This window comes from Lolium perenne, chromosome 4 (assembly GCF_019359855.2).
Source record: "Lolium perenne isolate Kyuss_39 chromosome 4, Kyuss_2.0, whole genome shotgun sequence".
NCBI classification, from domain to species: Eukaryota; Viridiplantae; Streptophyta; class Magnoliopsida; order Poales; family Poaceae; genus Lolium; species Lolium perenne.
The window spans coordinates 334,128,502-334,155,006 of NC_067247.2; the positions used below are offsets into that span (position 1 = coordinate 334,128,502).

At 48.5% G+C, this 26,505-nt stretch overlaps 3 protein-coding genes across 3 annotated transcripts; all 3 read right to left on the bottom strand.

The window, feature by feature from the left end:
• Positions 1–407: 407 nt before the first annotated feature.
• Positions 408–4,669, bottom strand: LOC127349109 (uncharacterized). Its single transcript, XM_051374892.2, has 2 exons — positions 4,331–4,669; positions 408–455 (listed from the first exon to the last, which is right to left on the bottom strand). Exons 1-2 carry the CDS (start codon positions 4,667–4,669, stop codon positions 408–410), a joined length of 387 nt encoding a protein of 128 aa, XP_051230852.2.
• Positions 4,670–5,366: 697 nt separating this feature from the next.
• Positions 5,367–10,316, bottom strand: LOC139829962 (uncharacterized). Its single transcript, XM_071819386.1, has 4 exons — positions 9,296–10,316; positions 7,030–7,246; positions 6,669–6,842; positions 5,367–6,043 (listed from the first exon to the last, which is right to left on the bottom strand). Exons 1-4 carry the CDS (start codon positions 10,124–10,126, stop codon positions 6,000–6,002), a joined length of 1,266 nt encoding a protein of 421 aa, XP_071675487.1. The 5' UTR covers positions 10,127–10,316; the 3' UTR covers positions 5,367–5,999.
• A 7,334-nt stretch (positions 10,317–17,650) lies between these two features.
• On the bottom strand, positions 17,651–21,051 carry LOC127296515 (uncharacterized). The gene is made up of 3 exons (XM_051326620.2): positions 20,267–21,051; positions 20,066–20,175; positions 17,651–18,808 (listed from the first exon to the last, which is right to left on the bottom strand). Exons 1-2 carry the CDS (start codon positions 20,916–20,918, stop codon positions 20,081–20,083), a joined length of 747 nt encoding a protein of 248 aa, XP_051182580.2. The 5' UTR covers positions 20,919–21,051; the 3' UTR covers positions 17,651–18,808; positions 20,066–20,080.
• Between the last annotated feature and the right edge of the window lie 5,454 nt (positions 21,052–26,505).

A 26,505-nucleotide genomic window follows, 5' to 3' on the forward strand; every position in this document is an offset into this window, starting at 1 on the left:
CTCTGGGCCATCATCCCAATCATCGGCTCCTCGGGGCCATCATCTCAATCATCGTCTCCTCAGGGCCATCATCTCAATCATCGGCTCCTCTGGGATATCATCTGAATCATCAACTCCTCTATCTATGGCATCACCAGAGTCATCGGCATCAAGTTCTCGGAACTTGAAAAAGTCTACGGTGTTTGACTTAGCATTTTTTACACCCTATACATAACTATTTCATATTTATCTACAGGCTCGGGGGCTACTCCCATCGGGAGCGCTAGTCGCGCACCCGATAAAAAATATGGCAACCTCGCCAACAAAGAAGAATAAAGTTGAAGACATCGGCATCAACAATCAAGATCTTCGAGTAGTATAACTTGAGTCTATGCGTGGCTGCAAGCACCCGCCCATAGACTCGGGGGCTACTCCCATCGGGAGCGCTTCGCGCACCCGACCAAAAGCAACTTCGACTCTACATCAAGCACAAGATTCAACAGATGATCAAGACATTCGGCAATGACAACTTTAGTCTCTGCCCGAAGCTTCACTTCGGCCAGACACTCGGGGGCTACTGACGTGGGCATAACCCTTCGGGTACTCGACATTGCCATACCCGGTGCAAACTATGAAGCTGGACCAGCACAAGGACTCGACAAGCAGGACCTGCACGCGCCTCAACTTGGACTACAAGGAAAGAAGACTCCAATACGAATCCTACTGGGACTCTTGTAAACCCTAGCTTGGCTGATATATAAAGCCAGGCAGGGGCACCCCTTAGGGACACATAATCAGAAACATAATTTTAGAGGCAACACGCCTAGACACCGCAACCCGCGGATTAGAACTAGACTAGATCTAACAACTCCGCCTATGGCGGCCCCCTGTATACATATATTCATATAGTGGATTGCTAGCAGGACGTAGCGACCCTCCACCGCGGGGGCGTGAACCTGGGTACGTCGTGTACCGCCTCGCTCCCGGAACTTCCGTCGTCGCCTTTCTCTAAAACCCAAGCCCCTCATGGTGGGCATTGCCGAGGAACCGCCTCGTCAGAGGGTTTGCTCTCCGACCTTGCTCCGCATGGCCTCCGGTAGCGCACCTCCATGTACGCCGACGACATAGTCATCTTCCAAAAACCCACGCGGCTTGACCTTGACACCTGCGCGGCGGTGGTTTGAGAACTTCGGGGAAGCCTTTGGCCTCCACACTAACCGAGCTAAGAGCTCGGTTCACCCCATCCGATGTAGCCCGGACCAAGTGGAGCTGGAGTGCTCTATTCTTCGTTGTGCCGTGGCGGACTAGCCTTGCAAGTACCTTGGCTTGCGGGTTAGGTCTGCGCAAACCTTCGGCAGCCCAGCTTCAGTTGGTGGTGGCGAGCGTGGCCAAGCGGTTGCCCCAGTGGGGTGCCTGGCTGCTGAACCGCGGTGGGAGGACCACCCTCGTGCAGACCACGCTCAGCACTTTGACTATCCATGCCATGATGTCCCTAGACTTCCCCCCTAAGACCCTGCAAGCTCTCGCTAAGCTTTGTCGCGGTTTCATGTGGAAGGGGAGGGCGGACGTCAGTGGTGGGCACTGTCTAGTGGCTTGGGATAAGGTGACCTCTCCAAAGAGGTGTGGCGGTTTAGGCATCCCTAACCTTCGTCTCCTCAATGTGGCGCTGCGGTGTCGGTGGGCTTGGCTACAGCGAACGGACTCGATGAAGGCATGGGCGGAGCTTGACTTGAAGGTACCCCTTCTGGCTCGGGCCCTGGTCGATTCTGCCATGGCTGTCTCTTTGGGCAACGGGGAGAGCGCCCTGTTCTGGAAGGACCGCTGGATTGATGTTGCGCGGGTGGCGTACCTTGCGCTAACTTGGCGGCCTTGGTTAGCAAGCGTCACGCCAACTCCCGCTCCGTCAAGGATTGGCTCGGTGGAGAGTGGTTGCGGGACTGCGGCCCTAACTTGGGAATGGCCGCGGTTCCGGAGTTTTTCCTCTTGTGGAATGCCATCTCCAACATCCTGCTTTCGCCTGATCAGGAGGACGCCTTTCGTTGGCGGTGGACGACTGATGGCGTCTACTCCGCCAAATCATCCTACGACGCCTTCTTCGCCGGGACCACTGTGGCGCCGGTAGCTTCCCAGATTTGGCGGTCCCGGGCCCCCTACAGTTGCAAGTTCTTTGCTTGGCTTGCTTCCCGGAACAGGTGCTGGGCGGTAGATAGACTGCAGCGTTGTGGTCTTCCCCACCCTGCAGCCTGCCCCTTGTGCGACCAGGAGCCGGAGTCCATCCAGCACCTTCTGCTAGGTTGCGTGGTCGCTCCCGAGGTCTGGGCCTGGGCCTTAGCCCGGTGGGGGAAGATGGAGTGGCTTCCTTCCGTTGACACCGACCTCCTGCAGTGGTGGTCCTCGTTGACCTGCCCTCCGGGCTCTAGGCGGGACCTCTGGACGGCGGTTATCCTTGTCTTCTGGTGTATTTGGAGGCACCAGAACGATGTGGTGTTCAACGGCGCGACGCCGGAGGCTTGAGCGATTAGGGGTAGGATAAAGGAAGAGTCCCAAAGTTGGCGTCTAGCTAGGTTGTTTCGCTTCGAGTCTTTTGATTGTCCCGACCCCTTTCCTTTCTCGTGGAAGGACGGAGATTAGGCTTTTCTCTGGGAGTTGTCACCCTTGTTGACAGCATGTACGATGTGGTGTGAGCCTTCTGGCTTTTCTTCTATGTGATCAATACACCTCCCAGGGTGTATTCTCGAAAAAAGAATACTTCTGGCACAGCGACAAACATTGAAGGGAAACGCTTGTAATCACCCGGGGGAAAAGCGATTTGATCGTCCGCCTCGCTGGCACGCGGAGCGACCGGGTGAGACAGCGCAAAGCGGTGATTGGGCCCCACCACGAGCATCGTTATCCTTCCCCCGAGCGATCTCCTCCACATGTTCGTCTCCACCTCCTTTTCTCCCCCGGCCGTACATCCTTCGTCTCCACCGCTCTGCTCCCCGCTCGGTCCTGTCCACCTTCCCCCAAATCTCTCTCTCCGCTTCTCTCCGGCGAGCGTTGGGTGCGCTATTTTTCTCTTCTCTATCCGGCGAAGCAGCCACAAAGGGGGCAGTCGGCGCCGGCTGACGCGGCCAACTGGTAGCGCCAGCCTCGGGCGGTGGATGCGAGAGAAGTATCCGGCCGAACGGCAGCGCGAGCCTCAGGCTGGGGAGCGGTCGGCCGTGCCGGCGACCATGTAATTTTTTCGCCCCGCCGGTAGTGCTACAAGCAGTACCAGAGTCTGCTACAAGCATGGTCGGCGTCTGCTACAAGCGACGGTAGCGTATGCTTACGTTCGGCCGGCGGCGCTGCTACTAGCGACGACAACGGTGGCTACGTCCGTCCGGCGGTGCTGCTACACAAGGCAGGCGGCGCTGCTACTAGCGATGGTGGCTTCTGCTACCAAAGGCTGGCGGTGCTGCTACTAGTGAAGGTGGCGTCTGCTACATCCGGCCGGCGGCGCTGCTACAAGCGGCAGCGCCTGCTACCAAAGGCTGACGGCGCTGCTACTAGCGACAACGGCGTCCGCTACGTCTGGACGGCGCTGCTACAAGCGGCGGCAGCAGCTACAACGGTCTCCGTCTGCTACAAGGGGGTGTCTATGTCTGCTACGTGTGGCGCCAGCGTTTGCTACAATAGGCAGCGGAGGATGCTACAAGGGCTCCGGCGGCGCTAAAGCGGCGGAGCGAATGCCGGCGACGGTTGCTTCAATCGGCGACGGCGGTTACTTGGAACGCCGGCGGTGGTTGCTGCGAACCGGACGCAGCCGTGCTGCAAGGAGACCCGCAAACCCCAAGGCGCCGGTGTGATGCTACATGCGAGAGGCGGCGGGGCTGCCGGTGCCGGCGGCGGGGCTGCAAGCCGGACTCAACTCCGCGGGCGTTGCTGCAGGGTGCGTGAGTGTCAGGAGGAAAGGGGAATTTGTGTTTGATGGCTTGTTTTCTTATTCTTTGCGTGCGGGAGTGACCCGAATCATACGGCCAGTAACTCAATATCACGCGCATCGTACGGCTGAGGACCCGGGGGATCGGGGATTTGATCCCCCAGGGGACGCTCAGCGCGCCCCAACATTGAAACGGGCGAATCAAAGAGCAACAGCTGGCAGGTGCACTGGAGCTCGTGTGCACAAAATCCCTCTCCGTAAACTTTGCTTTTCTTGGCTTTCTCTTATAATATATTTCACATGCACTTCTCCTGCATGGTTCGGAAAAAAAAGATCGAAGATTAGAAGGAAATGGAGATTAAGTAAGTTAAGTAGAGAGAACCTGATTAGATAGGTAGGTGCAGCTCAGCAGCTGCAAGAAGAAGAAGATAAATACATGGGGCATACTTGCTTGCACTGCCTCTTGAGTTTGAGGTTGTCGTCGACGAGCCGGCGGACCTCCTTCTCGAGCTCCTGCACGTAGGCCTTCTTCCTGGCCCTGGACCGCAGGGCCGACTCCCTGTTGTTCATCATCCAGACACGGGCGGTGGCGTCATGGTCACTGCTGCTGACGACCTGACCCTCCTCCCCGTCGGTGCCGATGCTGAGGGAGAGAGAGGGCAGGTCGAGGTGGTGGTGAGGATGTGGAGGTGGACGAGGGGCGTGGTTGGTGCTGGAGATGGAGAAGAGGGAGCTGAAGCCGCTCAGGCTCAGCTGCGAGCTGCCCGGGGCTTCATCCTTCGACATGCTTGCTTGTCGATCGGTGCCTCGCCGATGCCTTTCTTCTGTGTGGTGGAACACGAGAAGACCAGAAAGCAGGTACCTTCTTCTGTGAGTGGATTAAAGACGATGCAGGAAAGTTGGGCAATCTGCCAAGAATCGCACCACCCACACGAGTTGAATTCGCTCGCTGCAAATGCTAATGCTCCGTGCGGAGCAGGAGTAGAAGACGCACCGTCCAGCTTGATTAGATGAACTGGGTCCATCATCCAGCAAGAACTACAGCCTGCAGGTCCTCTGAACCAAGAATGCACGACACGCCCACAGAATTAGCTGGCTTTGCTTCCGTGACAATGCGGCAGACACGTACGTACGGCGATCGTCGCCTCCCCGCCACTCAGGCACTCACTACCGCAAGGTCGACCATCCATCCATACGAGAAGCTTTAAGAGATGCTGGTGAACGGAAAACCTCAAATGGAGGTCGAGCTACACATAGCTCGCCATCCGAGTCACCCATGTGCCATGAGATTGGTGAAAATGAGGTATCGCTGGCTAGACGAAACATAGGCATAGCAACACAGGAAGCAAGGCAGCAGCCAGCAGAGATGTCAGGAAAACTAGAATATATCAAGCAACGAACCTGACTCTTTTATTCTTCTTTTCTTTCAGAGAATACACTTCCCAATAAAAAATACTTCTAGGATGAAATCACACTGAATAGATTGAGATTCAATAATATGGTATAGCTAGCTCATGGCCTCACATCTCATAATCCACTTTTCGGAGACATGAAACAATAAGAGGAATTTAAAGTGGATAGGCTAGAACTGATGTATCAAATCTGGTCAAGATTCCACATTCTCACACACATGGTTCTGACTCCTGAGCAAGTACTGAAACTACAGGATATGTTTGACAAGTTAAGTTCTTGTGTTGTAACAAGAAAGCTATCAGAAACTAAATTAGGGCCTGAGCAAGTCCAACAGCACCCTTATAACCACCCCTATACCAAACATAGGGAAGAAACAAGAAAAATATGGCTCCAACAGCTCCCCTATAGCCTCCCCTAAATATTGGTGTCCCCAACTCAACCCCCCTCTCTCCCCTATGCATTGGGGTTGTAGAGGTGCCCCCTATACATGCCCCAACCCATGTTTATGTCTTGTTATAAATTTTACATGTGGGCTCTACATTATTAAAATACATGTGAATATGACATTGGGGAGGAATTATAGGGGAGCTGTTGGAAAGAAGAAAAATATAGGGGAGGAATCTTTTTAGGGGTGTCCCCTACATGAAGATATAGGGAAGAAAATGTAGGGGTGCTGTTGGACTTGCTCATGGGTTGGTAGCCTCTACATGAGAAGCGGCCGTTCATTCACTCCCCCGGTTGCAGGACCTGCACATTGTAAAATATAGCAAGATGTTATCAGCGTCAGACAATGGGGGCAGTACAACATAGAATTACAAGATGCAGGCCTTGATATAAGAACAAAACATGCGAAATTTAGGAAGCAAATTTGGTGCACATGAGCACCAGTGCTCTCAGTTTTTAAAATATTTAAAAACTGTATTTCTGCGTTGCAAAAAATTATCACATTTATTCCATGAATACATACACATGTTCTGAATATTCATGCAAAGTTTCGGTAGAAATTACATTGTATTTTGAGCTATAGGAAAAAAACAAATTTGTGGCTACGTATAGAGGTATATATTTGTCAGAAATTTGTCTTTTTTATGTAGCTTAAAATATAATATATTTTCTCCAATTTTTTTTACCGTACCTTCAGAATGTTTGTATGTATGTGGGTATTTAATGTCATATTTTTTGAAATCCAAATAATATGATTTTTAGAAATCAGGAGCACTGGTGCTCATGTACCAAATACACTTTTCGCGAAATTTACTACTGTAGTTGAATAATATGGTCTGGGATTTCGCAATGTGCACTGCCATGTCACAACATTTCAAACCAAGCAAGGAAAATAAGTAAAATGTTTGCATAAAGATATGCAGCATACCACATACTACTCCTCCACCACCTTCACTTGAGTAAATTACGTCAAAGTCCAATTCCTCAGTATCAGCCACAAGGCTGACTGGTAGCGGAAATATAACTGAGTGTCCCATGTAATACTTGCGCGACTGTGGATGGATGATGACACTCGAATCATTCTCGCAAACAACACAACGACCTGTTTTGAAAATAAAAAATGAACAAGATAAAGATCAGGCAGTAATTCATTACATTCTTGTTGACATGATAATTGATTTGTAAGTAAGGGTCGAGCCTCAAGTTGTCAAGTTCCAATTACTTCATGTTGTCCATATCATAGTTGATATATACAAGAGTTGAATAACTCGGAGCTGATAAGAGCTTACCGGGATATTTGTGGTCATCCGGTATAGGGCAGCAGAAGGACTTTTTTGGTTCTTCAATTCTATTATCTGGTTGGTTCCTCCAGAATTCAGCGAAAAACAGCTTCCATGATAATCCACCATCCGAGCTAGCCAAAAAATTGGCATGGAAAACAGACGTGTATCTATAGTTTGTTTCACTTGTCACTCCACAGATGACACCCAGCTTGTATAGTGGTGCCTACAAAAAGCATGAAGACAATGAACAAACAATGCATCTACTGATTTCATATTTAGATTAGCAAAATATTTGTTTGCAAAGAGAGGGACTTTTTCTTGCATAGATCAGGTGCAAGCCTTCTGTGTGCTAGGAAGTACAACAGCTAGCAATAAGCAAGATGTTCTAGCGATCTTACCAACGTCCGTACTTTATATCAGATGCATAGAACCAAGTTAATCAGAATATTGGTTGTCATGCATTCTTGCTTGTTGAATGAGAACCAGCAAGACCAACATTTTCTTGGCAGAAGATTGAAAAGAGATGGCATGGTATGGCTTCAGCGGTGCACTTCTTGGATTGAGTTACCAAGGTGACAATACTTAGTATAAGTAAATTCAGTTTAGTTCTAAAAATTATCTGAAGCCTGGCGCGAAAAGATTATTGCATGTACTCACATATGAGTGTGCTTATTATGGATGAAGCCTGACCAACTGAAGTTTGTCACCACTGTCTATATTTTTTCTTGCAGATTTTCAAACAAATATGCTTTGTATATAATTATGGTGTGCTTTTTTTTACAGAAAAATCGTCATTTACAGATTCATTCCTCAAACATATGTTCCCTCCAATCATTTATTTATGGTCTTGTTTTCGCTTTCTTAGTTCGTACAAATTGTACCCATGATGCTACTAACTGGAATCCCTGGAGATACTAAGTCTGGTATGAATAATCTAGCTGTACAGATTAGGGCCTGAAAGCAAAGGAATGGTTTTAAACTATCAGATTTATCATGGTTCTGATATCCTTAACTAAATGTTTCATATAACACTATATGGTAAAAAAAAATTCAATAAGCATATTTAGGTGGTAGTAACTAGCACACCAACAGAATTGTAAACAACAGTCATGTGGTCTAATTTGCAGTACTAAAATAGATGTTTTTTTCTGGAAATAACAATCATGTGGTCTAATTTCAGGTCCTAATAAGCAGCCATCAATCTTAGAAAGGTTCATACATATGCGTCCTTGAATCTAACAATGCAATTTCTCCACTTTATCACCTATTCAGAAAAGTTTGAGTATATTCCGGTCTCTTACCTAATTCGTGTTCTGTTCTTACGTAAAACAGCTACCATAATTTATTTGTTCTCTATCAGTTGGCCAATTTACACTTCTAATATTCGTTGTATGTTGTAAAGCTACAGCTACATTGTGCCTACTAGAGCTGTTGATAATCAGTGCATTACAAAGATGGTGTGATACTGTGATGTTTCTAAACAGATGGTTTAAAAAATAGACAAGATTGCTGAATTCATAAACTATTTGTTCTTAAGTGATGATGATGCACAGAGGCATGTAACGACCTAGGATCAGTGGCATGCTCAGGCGCATTATAATTCACAAAATTATTTAGAAGCGTAAAGAAAGGTAAAATATCCTAAAAGTGCTGGTGGTTTCTATGTACTCGTAAGTTTACATTGAAAAAGGAAGTATTTAGCCTTGACAAATAAATTGGTGCTTTAAACAGGAATATAGTAAGCACTTTATAAAGTTCATTTATTCATTAATAAATGCGCTTAGTAATGAGAACAAATTCAGTTTGTCAAAATCCATCCAATGAGTAGCATTTGCCATTGCTGAATAACCAAATTTAAGATGGGATAATATGGTCGATAGTTCGATACCACCAGCCGCGGAAGCCAGCGGCAAGCTCAATCTCCCTAATGATTGTTTCAGCCTAACAGCTACTCCAGTGCTTCCCCTCACATCTGTTTTTCCTCCTCTCTCCTGCGATCTGCAGATCCCCCTAATGACTATTTCAGCCTAACAGCTAACCCCGGTGCCCCCTCCCATGCTCCAACATTTACGTTTGCTGTTGCCAGAAACTTGGAAACTGGAACCTTCTTTTATGATCACATTGCAGATTCAGTAATAGAAGTCCAGAAAAAGAGAAAACTACAAAGCAACAGAATTTCCCAAAAAAAAAAAAGCAAATGCAAGTCCTACTCAATTCACGTTTCAAATCTATAACTGGGGTAATTAAATGCAGGACAAGTATATGTACTTACCAGGGGATCATGGTCGCCGTAGCCAATCAGCAAACTTTCCAACGCTCCACGGAAAGAAGCTTGTTTAGACATGAAGAACGACCTCCTTGCTGACAGTGTCTCCAAGGCCGGTGCGTTGTTTATATTTAGCCGCTCCAAAGCAGCTGATGCACTGTCCATGTCCCGAGCACATCTTTGCACCGGTGCAACACGTGTTGACTGGACTAGAGCCATCTTTATCCGCTCGAAAGCGCTATCCGGATCTCCATGAACCCTAGCATGGCAGTACAGTTGGTATAGCTCTGGAACAGACCCGCGTTCGAGGAATTCCCCGAAGGCGGCAGGCTGGGGGTGTTTCGCGGCCTGCGCCACATCACACATATTGGTTAGTTCCAAGATCGGGATGTCCGAGCGAGCTCTGCAGAGGAGCGTCACAGCAGCTTGCTCACCTAATGTTGAGGGGGGTCTGCAGAGGTAGGCAACCAGACCGTCGATCGAACGTGATTCGATACGGTGCATGGATCGGGCGTCGAGAATATCCGCTGCTCCAAGCTTGGAAGCGACGTCCTTGGAGAGCGGGAAGAGAGCGTCATACCAGATCGTGTTGATGACAACATTGGCCACAGGGTCCAGCGGCCCGTAGCAGTGACCGGCTGTTACTAGCGAGTGGAGGAGGTGGCCGTCGCGTAGAGCACGGACCGGTAGCATGGCGATGGCTTTCAGATACACCCCATGGACCATGTCAAGCAGCTGCAGCCTGAGAAACGGCAGGAAATCTGGGCTCTCTAATAAGGTCGCCGAGCAAAAGTCTGCGTGGCTGGCTAGTCTCCTCCCTGGGTGGATGGGGAACATGCCAAGTAAATTGGTTGCCTCTTCAGAGAAACCAGCAGCATCAGTCGGAGGAGGAGATGCGGTGAAGGTGGCTGTGGCGACGCCATCCTTTGAGAGGCGAGTCGTGACGAAAGAACCATTTCCGAAGCAGACGACATGGGTGAGGCCGCCGCCGCTGTCCCGACAAGTGCCAGGAGTAGGAGGTGGGGGTCCTGACTGCGGCGGCGACCATCACTAGTGGAGAAGAGGCCTTTGGTCCCAAGCAAATGACCCACTGCTGAACTAGCATTGGACCCGGTTCGTTTCTGCCCAGGACGACCCCACCCGCTGGCGCCTGTCCTGTAGCGGCCTTTGGACCCGGTTTGTCATACAAACCGGGTCCAAAGGGTCCACCCGCAGGGCGCGCCAGGCCGTGTCAGCCTAGGGAACCCTTTAGTCCCGGTTTGTATGACAAACCGGGTCCAAAGGCCCCCCTCTGGCTATATAACCTTGCCCCTGCCCAAGTGCGAGCCACACTTAGCCATTTTTTCACTATCTTCACAAGAGGGTGTATTGCTCTCCTCTCTTCTTCACATGCACAAGAGGTGTTTGATGAAATGCTTAAGAGGATTTGCCACTTGAGTTTACACAAATCAAGCCACACTTAACTTGCTTTTTTCTTCTTCATCGAGGTTAACAACTTTATCCTTTTCATCTGCAATTGATAAAATGCATGTGTATATATACATCGTGATGTTCTGTAATGGTTTTGATCAGCTTAATTATATCATGCAGATGAATCGGCAATGGATGTACATTGACCGACGGTTTGACGAGTTCACTGCAGGCCTGGATAATTTTATGGCCGTGGCGGAGGCAAACAAACATGGTGGCTTCATGTATTGTCCATGTGTGGACTGCAAGAATACCGTAAATTACGCTCGCTCGAGTCTCATTCACAGCCACCTTCTGCGATCCGGTTTCATGCCCAGTTACTATTGTTGGACCAAGCACGGAGAAAGAGGGGTTATGATGGAAGACAATGACGAAGAGGAAGAGGATGATGACGGTTATCCCAATTTCCCTGAATACGATGATACTGCAGAAGGCAATGAAGACAATGAAGTAGAAGATCAAGAGGCACCAGATGAGCCTGCTGATGATGATCTTGGCCGGGCCATTGCTGATGCAAGGAGAGAATGTGAAACTGAAAAGGAAAGGTTGGCCTTCGACAAGATGATAGAAGATCACAACAAATTGTTATACCCAACTTGCGAAGATGGCCATAAAAAGCTAGGCAAAGACACTTGGAATTGTTGCAATGGAAGGCGCAGAACGGTGTCACCGACTCAGGATTTGGAAAGTTCTTGACAATAATTAAGAGGAAGCTTCCAAGGGGTAACGAATTGCCCGCCAAAGTACGCATTTAAGCGAAGAAGATTGTCTGCCCTCTAGGATTAGATGTGCAAAAGATACATGCATGCATTAATGATCGCATCCTCTACCGCGATGAGTACGAGAATTTGGATGCATGTCCGGTGTGCACCGCATTGCGGTATAAGATCAGACGAGATGACCCTGGTGATGTTGAGGCGAGCGCCCCAGGAAGAGGGTTCTGCCAAGGTTATGTGGTATGCTCCTATAATACCACGGCTGAAACGCTTGTTCAGAAATAAAGAGCATGCTAGGTTGTTGCGATGGCACAAAGAAGACCGTAAGAAAGACGTGATGTTGAGGCACCCTGCTGATGGCTCCCAATGGAGAAAAATCGATAGAGAGTTCCCAACCTTTGCACAGGATGCAAGGAACTTACGGTTTGGTCTCGGTCTGAGATGGCATGAATCCTTTTGGAGAGCAGAGCTGCAGCCATAGCACCTGGCCTGTGACTCTTTGTATATATAACCTTCCTCCTTGGTTGTGCATGAAGCGGAAGTTCATTATGATGCCAGTGCTCATACAAGGCCCGAAGCAACCCGGGAACGACATTGATGTGTACCTGAAGCCATTAGTCGAAGAACTTCTACAGCTGTGGTCCCTAGCAGGTGTACGTGTGTGGGACGAGCACAAGCAGGAGGAATTTGACCTAAGAGCAATGCTTTTCGTAACCATCAATGACTGGCCTGCTCTTGGTAACATTTCAGGACAGTCAAACAAGGGATACAATGCATGCACACACTATTTACATGAGCTCGAAGGTGATTATTTGGAAAAAGGTCAGAAGGTCGTGTACCTGGGGCATCGTCGATTTCTTAGGCTTACCCATCCCGTAAGAAAGAAAGGCAAGCATTACAACGGTGAGGCTGATCACCGGAGGAAGCCTCCCCATCGTGATGGTGTTGATATATTTGGTATGGTCAAGGATCTAGATGTAATATTTGGAAAGGGTCTGGCGGACGGTGCTTCCGAATGACGATGCCGGACACGCGCCCATGTGGAAGAAGAAATCTATATTTTGGGATCTACCCTATTGGGAAGTCTTAGAGGTCCGCTCTTCAATCGATGTGATGCACGTGACGAAGAATCTTTGCGTGAATCTGCTAGGCTTTCTGGGTGTGTACGGGAAGACAAAAGATACACCAGAAGCACGGGAGGACCAGCAACGTTGGAAAGACCCCAAAAAGCTGCATGAGAGAGTTAAAGGACGTCATTTATCCAGCTACGCTCTTACAAAAGCAGAGAAGGAAATATTTTTTGAATGTCTTAGCAGTATCAAGGTCCCGTCTAGCTTCTCCTCCAATATAAAGGGAATAATAAATATGGAGAAGAAAACATTCCAGAACTTGAAGTCTCATGACTGTCACGTGATAATGACACAGTTGCTTCCGATTGCATTGAGGGGGCTTCTACCGGAAAATGTTCGACTGCCCATTGTGAAGCTATGTGCATTCCTCAATGCAATTTCTCAGAAGGTAATAAATCCAGAAATTCTACCGAGGTTGCAGAATGATGTGGTCCAATGTCTCGTTAGTTTTGAGCTGGTGTTCCCACCATCCTTCTTCAATATTATGACACATCTCCTCGTTCACCTGGTCGATGAGATTTCCATTCTCGGTCCTGTGTTTCTACACAATATGTTCCCCTTCGAGAGGTTCATGAGAGTCTTGAAGAAATATGTTCATAACCATGCTAGGCCAGAAGGAAGCATCTCCAAGGGCTATGGAACAGAGGAGGTCATTGAATTCTGTGTTGACTTTATTCCTGACCTTAAGCCGATTGGTGTTCCTGAATCGCGGCATGAAGGGAGACTAAGTGGAAAAGGCACGCTAGGAAGGAAATCAATGATATGTAGGGACGGGATTTCTTTGACTCAAGCACACTACACAGTCCTACAAAGTTCCACCTTGGTGGCTCCGTATATCGGTGACCACAAGAACTTTCTACGCTCCCAGAACCCGGCGATCGAACGATTGGATTAGACGTGAACACATGTCGACTTTCGGCGGTTGGTTGCAAAAACATCTCCTGAATAACAAACATACTGAAGATCAGTTGTACTTGCTGGCCCAGACACCATCTTCGACTGTAGTGACTTTCCAAGGGTACGAGATAAATGGGAATACATTTTACACGATCGCCCAAGATAAAAAGAGCACCAACCAAAACAGTGGTGTCCGCTTTGATGCAATAATGAATGAAGGCCCAAATGACACATATTATGGTTACATAGAGGATATATGGGAACTTGAGTATGGACCTTCTTTTAAGGTCCCTTTGTTTAGGTGCAAATGGGTCAACAAAACAGGAGGCGGGGTTCAGGTAGACAAGTTGTATGGAATGACAACAGTGGATCTCAACAATCTTGGGTATAGAGACGAACCATTCGTCCTAGCCAAGGATGTGGCCCAGGTTTTCTATGTGAAGGATATGTCTACCAAACCAAGAAAAAGGAAACATAAGGAAACAAATACATCAAACGATGAGCCAAAGCGCCACATAGTTCTTTCTGGAAAAAGAAACATCGTGGGAGTGGAGGACAAGACAGACATGTCAGAAGATTATAATCAGTTTGATGAAATTCCACCCTTCAGAGTGAACATTGATCCAAGCATCAAGTTAAATGATGAAGATGCTCCATGGTTACGGCCGAAGAAGATTAATTAAATGATGAAGATGCTCCATCATCAAGTTAATTGAAGAATGTTCATGGCACAAATGAGTATCTCAACATGGCAATCAATTTCCCATTTATTTTTGTGTAATCATGTAACTGTATGTAAGATATTAAAAGTGGAGATGCGCCACGGGAGATTTCCCAACCCTTTCCCCAACACTGTTAGATGAGATGTAGTCGTTCAGGGGCTTGGCAAGGCGTATCGATGCTCCTTTTATAGGCACGGCACCTCTTCTACTTTGTCTTGTTCATTCGACAGTTGATCGAGAGCTACATGCTTTAGCTCATCGACGGTGCGTCCACCCATGCGTTCTTATCCTGCCGACATCTTTAGTCCGGTTGTACCCACCAGCCGGGACTAAAGGTTACCCACACGTCCTTATCCCACCGACAGTTTTGTTAGATGACACAAAAAAGGATCTTTAGTCCCGGTTGTACCCACCAGCCGGGACTAAAGGTTACCCACACGTCCTTATCCCACCGACAGTTTTTGGCGCCACTGCGTTCCCGCCTATTTTTCTTCCCGCGCTTTCCACTGCTTCCCGCCTCCGTCCTCCCGCCATTTTTTCACTATATATATGTTGGCTTGGCCTCCATTTACATATCACATCTAGACTCATATCTGCAAACCTCATCACCAGGTCACATGGCTTCCATCGTATCTCTAACCCTCCGGGAGGCGGAGGCGCTTTGCGCGTCGAACTACCCCTGCCCGCCGGGCTACCGCGTCCCTACCGGCTGGTTGCTAAGCGTCGGAGGGGTACCGGTCCCTCCTGTCCCTCTAGGTGTGGCGCGCGAGATGGCCATCACGAACCACTACTACTTCGAGCTCACGCCAGAGCAGCGGAGGAATCCCCAGTGGCATCCCGACTACAGCCCGACTTGGGAGAGCTTCTTCATCAATCGGCATGAGAGGGCGCTCGCCAGGCACGAGGAGGGCGGCCCGCCTCCTTCGAACTTCAACGAGGCCGGCCGTCGGCTGTGGTGGCGCGACCGAACTCTCCAGGGCGTCATGGCCCACCGTGGCCCCCGCCTGCGCTACCCTCAGTCCCAGCCCACGCGTGCTCTCCCGCCGAGGTTTGACTACCGCGACCCCGATGCCAGCGACGATGATGACGGCGACTACGACGACTACAGTGGCGAGTACTATAGGGCTAGGCACGAGTATGACTGAATGACTCGAACAGTCGAATCTGGCCATGTATCTTAATTAATTTTCAGTTGAGCTAGGCACGAGTACTATAGGGCTAGGCACGAGTACTATCTGGCCATGTATCTTAATTAATTTTCAGTTGAGTTCTGTACTTTAATTCCACATGTAATCTGGCGGGAAACTTTTCTCATCATCAGCGTCTGCCACAACGACTTTATTGAAAATACAATAAAATAGATAAACAACTAGTCTAGTCGATCTACTCGTCGTCGGAGGTTGTCTCGGTCCAAATGTCATCCCACCGAGGGTCGTTGTACGGCGGCGACACGTGGCACGGGGAAGGGACACGTGTGGCGGTGGCGGTGGTGGGCAGTACACGGCGGTGGCCCGTACATGGCGGTGACGGTGGTGGCCAGGCGGTGGCGGTGGCGGTGGTGGGCAGTACACGGCGGTGCCGACGGTGGCCAGTACACGGCGGTGGCGGTGGTGGGCAGTACACGGCGGTGGCCCGTACATGGCGGTGGCGGCGGGGCGAGGCACGTGGAAGCGGCGGCGACACGTGGCACGGGGAAGGGACACGTGTGGCGGTGGCGGTGGTGGGCAGTACACGGCGGTGGCGGTGGTGGGCAGTACATGGCGGTGGCGGTGGTGGGCAGTACACGGCGGTGGCCCGTACATGGCGGTGACGGTGGTGGCCAGGCGGTGGCGGTGGCGGTGGTGGGCAGTACACGGCGGTGGCGGCGGTGGACACGTGTGGCAGTGCGGTGGCTTTTTTTCATTTGAAATAAGGCGGGAATGAAATTTTCTAAAACCAGTGGCCTTTGGACCCGGTTTGTATTACAAACCGGGACCAAAGGCCTTTTGCGCGCAGCGAAAAACGCAGCAAAAATGGCCTTTTGACCCGGTTTGTATTACAAACCGGGTCCAAAGGGGGGCCTTTGGACCCGGTTTGTAACACGCACCGGGTCCAAAGGGGAGGGGTATAAAAGAAAACACTTCGTCTCCGCGGAGATCAATCCCGCGGAGACGAAGCCGCAGACGCGCAGGCGAAGCCGCCGGGCTGCTGCTCCGCCGCGCGCCCACGCCGCCGCCGCCCTCCCGCGCCCGCGCCGTCGCCGCCCTCCCGCGCCCACGCCGCCGCCGCGCCGCGCCGCCGCCGCCCTCCCGCGCCCACGCCGCCGCCGCCCTCCCGCGCCCACGCCGCCGCCGCCCTCCCGCGCCCGGCCTCGTCCGCGTCGCCCGCCGCCGCCCGTCGTCTTCCTCCGCGCCGCCGTCGCCGCCCGCGCCCGTCTCCTTCCTCTCCACCGCGCCGCCGTCGACGTCCTCGATCTCCGCCGGCGCCAAGCAAGGTGAGCGCCCCCGGCCACACCCTTTTTTTTAGTTTTTTTAGAAATTGTTAGATTTTTAGAAATTGTTAGATTATTGTTAGTACTAGCAGGGGCTGGCGCGGCGGCACGCCGCGCCCTTATCAAGCCATGGGATGGAGAGCCAAAACAAATATTTCTACTGGAAGCTAATATGGGGAGGTGAAGGTGTGCTAGAGACCAGAGGATGAGCATCTAAGATAGCTCACCTTTTTATTACTGAGATTTTTTATTTGTGCACATCTGTGCTGATAAGCAAAGAGTTTAAAACACTGAGTGATATATGTTCCCCTGAAGAGAAGTGTGTGAGATATAATATTTAAATATTACATGATTCAAGGCAAGGAGAAATGAAACAGGAATGGCCGGTTTTGATAGCCCTCCGTGGAACTTGACATTCCTCAGTCTGAATTTGATCTTGCATGCGTGCACCAGGCTGTGCATCTCTCAATCTAATTTAACCTCACTTGGTACCTTAAACAAAGAGACAAATGTAATAGTATATATTATGATCTGAAAAACAATAAAACCGAAACCAAACTATGCAAACTAACCAACAGAAAAATAGTTGGCCCACTTTGATATCAATACATTACCATCAAATAACCATGGAATTCCATCGAAATTGATAAAGATATATAGTGTACATCAACAACTGTGGCATACAATGAGAAAAAGGTATATATCCCAACTTTGTACACCTAAAGCTCAAATTCTTTACACCCTAGGAGCACTCAAATTGCCTTCCTTAAGAAGAGCATCAAGTAACTTTTGGTTCAGCAATCTCATCATCTAGTCATCTCACCTAACTTATTTTAAAACAACCATCATATTTGTTGTAGAATTTACACAAACTTATCCAATCTATTTTTGCATGTCTCAACTTCTTTTAGTTTTATCTAGTACTTTGGTTTAGTCTTTGTTCCCACAACCGGCAGCCTAAAATTACGAAGCTATGAATAACTAACAATACCAAGACATTGGTGGAACAGAGGAAAACCGACCAATCTTCTGGTCTTCTTAATTTCAAATTACTTCATGTGGAGCTCATCCACATCCCTTATGTGTATCATCACTTACTAAAATGTAAAATGCACAAATTATGTCAACTGAAATGTGGATATGATGTTAAAGGGCCAGAATGTATCAAGTCTTCAAATGCTGACAGGACATGGTGATAACAGCAGTGCCTCAAAACTTATCAACTGGTTGCAACATCCTAAAAGCTAGCTTAGTACAGAATATATGTATGCATCACCGACTCATCCCAGTTAATCTACTTCATGTGAGTGCATATATCTCAACTTGTATGTTCTCTATACGCAAAAGAAAAAGAGCACTACAGTAGTATTTGAACATGTTCTCAAGTTTAAGTAAATGTGAAACCCGTTCTTTAAACATATATAGCTTACTTGCACAAGGAATTAGAAGAAAAGTGATGGAATGACCATTGTACACCTAATATATAATTGCCCAATCTATCAAAGATTCACCACAACACCTCTAGATTTCATACTGGAAAATCTTGCAGTACATAAACAATCAACTATAGACATACACTTATGTCTTGCAGATATAACTGACATGTACTACGTTAACCAAATTTTGTAATTAGTGTAGAAGAAGCAACACACTTTGCAACAAATCTTGTAGATCTTGTAGTACAGGGTGTTGTTATGTAAAACATGAATCCGAGTGGTGACATTTCACTCAAGAAAACATGTGAGATTACAAGTTAATACTGAATCGCCAATGATTGGATATGACAACTTTATTACAGCAAATATGTACTTAGGCATCCTTCCCTGCTCTATTTCAAGACCATCTGAAGAAAACACACTCATTTTGCATGCTCATGTATAGGATTCAGAGGTGGTGCAGACATAGATAGAGGAACATAATTCAAAGCACATGTGACTGGGTAAGTAAGGGAATGGGTGAGGAAATCTCACCGATGGAAGGATCTTATGATCAAATGGTGGTTGCCGTTGGGCTTTCATGCCATGGTTGCCTATATTGGCTACCTAGGCTTTCTATGACTCAACCAATGCTGCACGACCAGGGGGTTGGGGTGAGGATAGGCCAAACCTGAATTGCTGCAAAAGAGTTCACAAACAGGACTATGATGTTAGGTTTTGTGCGATATAGTAACATTGGAAATAGATTTCTTACTGATATCTTTCCTTGTGTACTCCCTAACAATTTTTTATGCCAATAATCCCAGCGTTGTTCGATTTTAGATAGAATGATCAGTGTCGACTACTGCCATTCAGGGGAACAACTCATGAATTCGTAAATCTTCTTTGCAATCAAATGTATACATTACTACCATGATAAAAAAAATGTAACTTCTGAGCAGAAATGCTTGTAGGGCAGAGCAAGACAAAATGAACCAACCAGTGAACTTTTAACAGCCTACATAATCAAATCTGATTCTCAATTGACTTATATCATCATTCCTCATTGTTGGCCTCTTAGATGAGCTAAGTCATTTGCGAAAACTACTCCTCGATGTCGAATTCTGGAAGTGGGTGATCATCTCTGTGGTTACCGATTTTTTCCATGCCATGCTAACAAAGCAAAAGCACACATACCTCTTATTTGTATTGGCTCTCTACATGGTGAATGTAAATATTATATGCACCATACATTAAATTGGAATGATGTGATATGATATTTCAATGCGCTATTTAAGGCAAGTAAAGAAAACGTTACAATGTACTACGCGGGGAAGCTTCCTATATAGCTATGTCATCTAAAAGAAATCATTGGACCAATTTTTGCCCTTGTAAACTGTACCAAAGACTTGCAAGAAAATCAGAAAAACAAAATGAACAAATGAGCAAAAGTTAACCGCTTAATATCTAAGGTCTCCCAAAGAACTTTCTAACTGCACAAGAGCGGCATGATGTGATGGCTTCACAACAAAAGGTGGATACTGAATGCATTTAGGATTTCAAATTCTTGCACAATTAATATATGATGGAAACTTTTGAGTAAATTCAGTACAGACTAATTAGTTAAACAAAATTTTATATTACTACTTGAGCATGTCTCACATGCAGAGATGTAGTTCAGTCAAACAACACAAAGAAGGCTGCTGTATTTCTTTATCCTTACCGTCAGACTTATATCCCCCGACACAAGGTGGAAGAGGAGAAAAGATGGCTGAAAACTCAGTTCTAGCACATGGAGCACATTAGAATATCTGAAAATGGGAACCAACTAACCAGTAACCAATTGCAGAGAGATATAACCTCTGCGCTAGCAAGATTAAAATATGCAACGTCCCATGGAAAATGTTAGACAGGGGAAATAATTGAAAGTTCATAGTTGATCATGGCATTCCTTACCTTAATTGTATGTGGTCATCCATGTTGCCGCTGCTTGGTAGCATCGACAGATAGCCGCAACAGCATTTCGATGAGGTCAGACAGTGCAAACATACGGTTGGCAAACCACCCTGCAACCAAAACAAAGCATGAGGCAATAATTGAATGAACAGATGCAACCGTTGTCTACTCAACGATGACAAACATGAGCATGGTACTTACGGCAATACGGCATCATCGGCGCCAGGGCATGCCTCACAGGGAGTGGGCGCGATGTCCTCGTTGGCCGCTGCGAGCACCTGATGCATCCCCCAGTCCGTCTGAACCCCCCTCGCTCTGTCTCTGCCGGTTTCAGCGAGCTGCGCGGAGATGGCGTGGCCCAGACCAGACAGAACGGCACCCAGGATGCAACTCCCCGATGGCCGTCGTGAACCAATCCCGCTTCGTTTGCGCTGGTCGCGGCAAGCTGCACAGAGTTGGCGTGGCCCAGACCGAACACGGCACCCCAAACAGAGCAAGCTCCAGCCATAGCGCGTCGATGGTGGCACATGGCCTCGCCGCCGCCGAGCTCGGCCAGCGGGCCGTGCAGCCAATCCCTATTCCGCTCCAACTCCGCGAGCGCCTCAGCGAGCCGCGCCCGCGCCACCGCCAGCCGCGCGTTCGCCGCAACCTCCCTCCTCCACAGCTCCGCCGCCACCGCCCACGCCAGCCGGACCGCATCGCCCAGCCGCCGGTTCGCGTCGCGTCCCGGCCTCTCGGGGGTAGCGAGGAGGAGGAGGCACCGTCGTCGCTCGTTGAGCGACAATCCATCGGGGCTAGGGGCCGCTTCCAGGTGAGGAGCTGGATCAGGTGAGCCGGAGCGTCGCTGCACCATCGGAGCAGGACCCGAGCCTCACAACGGCCGCCCGCCATGGAGGAGCTCGGCCAGGGGGATCTCGCGGATGGGGAGGGCTCGCTCTGGGGAAAAATCTATGGACAACCTTCAATTCATGTCGCTCTCAGATGATCCTCACGGTGTAGCATCTCCATCACCGCCGATCAAGGAGCATGTTGCTTGAATCTGCCGCCTCCTCTCCGAGCAGAACCTCTCCACCTGCTCCTATCGTGCGCCAGTCTCGGCCGGAGCAGCCCGGCCAAGCACACGAAGCACTCGTGGCAGGGAGGGGAGAAGATCAAGCAGGAGAGGATGGTCAAAATCAGTAAAAAAATAATGATGAAAAGAGAGGACAAGAAGAAGATACGGGAGATGAAGCACGTGTCCGGCCACAAAACAGCCCACGCGTGGCATGGGGACATGGTCACATGGACACCAGCGCCGCTTTGACCGTACCTAGCAGCTACACTCACACAAGCGGTGCAAAAATATCACAGCACCATAGATATAGTAGGAATCAATTGCACAACACCGAACAGCTGCAGGAAAATGCAAGGGAGCACCAACTGCGTACACAGTAAAGAAACTTCAGAAACCAGATAGAAGAGATAACACGTGTCACCACCAGAAGGTCTAAAAAGTAACCTCAAAATTTTGTGAAAAATCGAAGCTGTTCATCTTTAGTATAGTAGATATTAGGTGTGTTAGTAAAATTAGTTAATGTGTTAGGTGTTAGTAAAATTAGTGTGTTAGTAAAATTAGTTAATGTGTTAGGTGTTAGTAAAATTAGTTAGTGTGTTAGGAAAATTAGTGTTAGTAAAATTAGTTAGAGAAAAGTTAGAAAAATTAGTTAGTTAGTGTTAGTAAAATTAGTTAGAAAAAAGTTAGTAAAATTAGTTAGAAAAAAGTTAGAAAATTAAGTTACAAAATAGATTCATTTGTGTCGGCGCCGCCCCGCGTGTGACAACTTAGACCGTGGCGGTGCCGAGTCCGTAGCGATGCCGCCGCGACATAGACTTAGGGTCGCGAAATAGAGAAAGAGCGAGCGAGGAGGAGCGCCGAGTCCGTGGCGGTGCCGGTACTGCCGGCGCCCCTGCCGACGCACCCATAACAGGGTCATTCAATTCCCGCTACCGCTCCCGCTGTCGTTCCCGACCCCCGATCCGGATCGATCGATCCGGGGTCGTGGAACGCGGCGTTAGTACAAAAGTAGTGAAGTTTTTTATTTAGCACAAGATCATATTTTTTATTTATATTAGTACATATATGATTTGTTTTCGTAGCTACGATGCCGCGACAGCGACAGCCGGCGGGCCGTGGTCTGACTCTCACCGAGGAGATGGAGCAGATGGGGGAGGTCCGGGACTGGGCTCCGCCGGGGTGGCACTGGGAGGTCTTAGCTTCCGGGTCGCGCACCTTGGTGCGGAATCCGGGTCCCGTTGTCGACCCGGATATTCTTTGGTGGAGGTCTTATGGGCCACGGTCGTTTCGAGAGGAGCCGGCCCCGCCGAGGAGGTAGCTCAGCGCATTGAAGCGGAGGACCAGCACGTTCGCCGTTACATGTACGCGTTAGACAACATGTATAGGACCGGATGGAGCGTTATGCGGGGATCTCATGTTAGCTATGCTCCCGTTGTTGTTCCGTGGCTTTGGGGGCACACCCAGCGGCTCAGGACCCGGTCGGCGCCCTCTAGGACCCGGTCTGCGCGGTTGAGTGGTTGTAGTAGTGATTGATATGTATTAGGGTTAAATAAACATGAACCCGATCTATGTATGCATGTAACTGCAGTATCTGCTTTCAGCACTATATTATCGATCCTTAGTTAAGAACTACACATATGTAACTCCATTTTCAGTTTTCTGCATTATCCTTAATTTGATCATATGATGGTTCCTATGTATAGCTTGCAGGTCGTTGTAGAAAGCATGGAGAGAGATGAAATTCAAGAAAATTTCATGGAGGAACTCATAGCAAACGGTACTCTGGATGATCGCGACGACGACGTTATTCCAGGATGATGGCGGTGACGATGTCACCGCAACTTATTTGAATGACTCCGGTGAGGGAGCGGAGGATATTGAGGAAGAAGATCCTAGTGGCGCCGGTGAGGAACAAGATCATCATAATGGCTCCCGAACTGTAGTTATCACCGAGGTATATAAATTAATTAAGCCGCTGTTGATCGACTAGATGCATTAACTAATGTAATTGTACTGACTATGAACTATTTCTTTTTTAGCCCTCCGGATCGAGCACTTCTTCTGTAAAGTCGAGGAAGCGAGGCCCGGCCAAAAAGTTGGATGACGGTGTTAGGCACGACATCACCCACATCGAGAAGGATGGTAAACCGATTGCTCCAGAGAAAGGTGCAAAGTCATTTATAGCTCAATGCGGAGTGCTTGTTAGGGACCACGTCCCGATCACCGTTCGAGAATGGCACAAGCCGAAGGGACTAGTGCTGTCTGCAGAGGAAGAAGCTCAAGGTCTTTATATCGATGATGTAGCCAAAAACAGCATTATGAACAAGCTCATGTCACATTTCAACATAGTACCCGAAGAGGGGGGTGACGCTGAGAAGGCCAAGATGGAGCAGGCCCTCCGCGAGTTTGGCAAGAAGAAGATGGCCGAACTATTCAAGAGCCACAAGAAAAGATTGCGCCACCTTATCAAGTTAAAGAAGACTCCGGACAGTGAGAAGGTAAAAAATCACTGGGACGAATTCGTGAAGTACAAAGACGGAGTCGAAGAATTTAAGAGAAGGTCGGAAATAAATAAGGCAAATGCTGCGTTGAAGCTATATCACCAAATTCTCGGGTCCAGGTGGATACGGGGCTAACCGTCCTAAGTGGCAGGCAGCTGAGGCGGAACTGACCGATAAAGGGATCAGATTAGGGACACACGGTTGGATCGAACGGTGCAAGGAGTGGTTCTACGGGATTGGGGGAACGTTGGATCCAGAAACAGGGAAGTGCATCTATAAGAAAGCTCATCTGAAGGTTCCCATTGATGCCCTGGAAAAAGCACATAGGGACGTGGAGGCGGGGTTGTTCCAGCCCGAAAGAGAGAACGATGAGCTGACACGCGCCCTTGGGAACAAAGAACACGGCGGACGAACACGAGGCACAGCAGGCTCCGTTCCGTGGAAGTATGGCTTTCCTGCGGAAAGGAAGAGATTTCCTGATAAAAGCCATGAGAGGAGGAAGGCAAGGGAAACAGACCGCCTGGCTAACTTAGAGGAGGGTATGAGCACCATGCAAGCCCAATTAACCATGGTAACCCAAGTACTTACATCTCGATGGCTCGGGGGCAGGCTGTAGATCTGCACTGCTCAATGCCATCGCCCGCCGCAATCTCAACCAAACCGGAAAAGCAGCGTGGCTTCCTCTCGGCGGGTGGATAATGATGATCATGATGACCAGGTGGTCGAGCCTCCTCGCTACCCCCCCGTGGATGATCTCACTGAGAGCCGTCCTTGTGAGCTGCATGTTAAAGTTTTCAACCTATCCTTCAAGGCGGCGGTCGGCATCCTCTTACCTACAAGGTCTTACCATTGCCGTTCGGTCCAAGACGACTTTCTTGTTGTGATGGTGGATGAAGTGTTGAGAGAGTATGAGGGGTTGGTGCTTGAGCACCCCGGGTGAAGATGGGGAAATCAAAGAACTGGGAGAAGCCCGTAGAACCACCGTGCAATGGCGGAAGGAGAACATTGTGTTTCCAGGTGAGAAGCCAACAAGCAGGCCACCTCCGCCTCCTCCGCCACCTGTGCAGTCTCCTCCGCGTGATGATTCTCCTCTGCGCGATGATGATTCCCCTATCCATGACCAGTCTCCTCCGCGTGAAAATACTCCGCCGCCTCCTCCTCCTCGTCAGGAGACTCCGCCGCTTCCACCTAAGCAAAAGAGGAAGCGGTCCGCGGCACCTCCTACAGCTCCGAAGAGATCATCAACTCCAATGAGGGAACAGACTCCAGAGTTGTTGCCACATGAGCAGACTGAAGAGCAAAAGGCGTTTCTTGCAACTGCGCCGAAGAAGATGTTTATTCCACCGCAGACAGTGAAGCACTTTGCCGAGACGAGAATGAAGAGACCTGAGCTGAGAGCTGATTATGACCGCTCTCTTGGACAGTCCTCTAGAGCGATGAAAGAAGCAAAAAGTCGCCCGGCCTTGGACAGCAGGACATTCAGGCCGCACCCCACTTCATCGTGGAGCCATATCATGATCCAGAGACGGCATCGATGATCGAACGGGCGGCTAGAGCTCAGGGAGCATCAGTTGAGTACGAAGATTACTATCCAACGGCTCAAGTGGTAAACAAGTATAGATACGGATCTGATCTCGTCAAACCTGGCGAGCTCGCGCGTCTAGGGACTCGGATGCGAAGGTTGCATGACTGGTACACAAAGCCTGTCGAAGATGTGAAACCTACATCACGGTGTATCTTAGAGATGAGCATTACTTCCGGGGGAAGACGAGATAAACATTGAGTTAGAAGAACTGTTTGATTATTCAATCAAGACGCCCTCGACAAAGCTGTCATCGGTTGCTACGCCTATAAGTGATTTATTTGTGTAATTAAGTTTGTAGCTCATTCATTTGCACTAACAATTATCCTCATTATATTCTTTGTGTACGCTATACATTTAATTATGCAGAATGAAGAAGCTGGAATACAAAAGAGGCAAGCTCCTACCGCTGGGGTTCATAGACCCAAACACAGTTCATGAAGTTACGGTTCGAGACTTCGCCAAGGACACAGAGGACAACATCGTAATGTTTTTAGAGAAGCAAGCAGACAAAGAGGATATATTCTTTCCCTACAACTTCAAGTGAGTGTTATATATAACATACATTATGCTTGTGCACCTTCCACTTTATTCTCGTAATCATTGAGCTATGCTTGTGCAGTTTCCATTTTATTCTCCTAATCATTGATCTTCACCTTGGAGTCGTAAACGTCATGGACTCGAAACGTAAAGAATATGCGGAATGGGCGGACATGGCTGCCATCCTCCAGAGGTAGTTTCAATCAATTTCGTATTGGCATCTTCATCTGCTCTAATTCGAAGATATCATCAACTAATCAATTACTCATTTACTCATTATTTTTTGCCGGGCAGGGCTTGGAAACGGTTCATCAATACTGTTCCGGGTGAATGGAAACCGGAGCTTACATTTAGAGATTACCCTGTAAGTAGTACTATATATATAGCTATGTCCGTGAAACTTTATATATGATATTTACTTTCAATACGATGCTTGATTATTAGTTTGATCGAACTATTTTTTCGTAAAGTGTATGAGGCAGGAAAAAGGGAATAACTTATGTGGATACTACGTCTGCACCTTCATGCGTGACATGTCCTGTCCCAAGGGTGGGGATGCCCAAATACACCACACTCGTGTACGATAACAAATTTTCACAATTAATCTTAATTAGTACCATCTATTGTATTGAGTTCCATTCATATATTGATCTCCTTTTTTAAATATAGATGACACGCCTGCGGGACACTCTCATAACAGCGGATCAAATAAAAGCAATTCAAGAGGAAATCGCGGGATTCTTTATTACCGAGGTCCTTACCC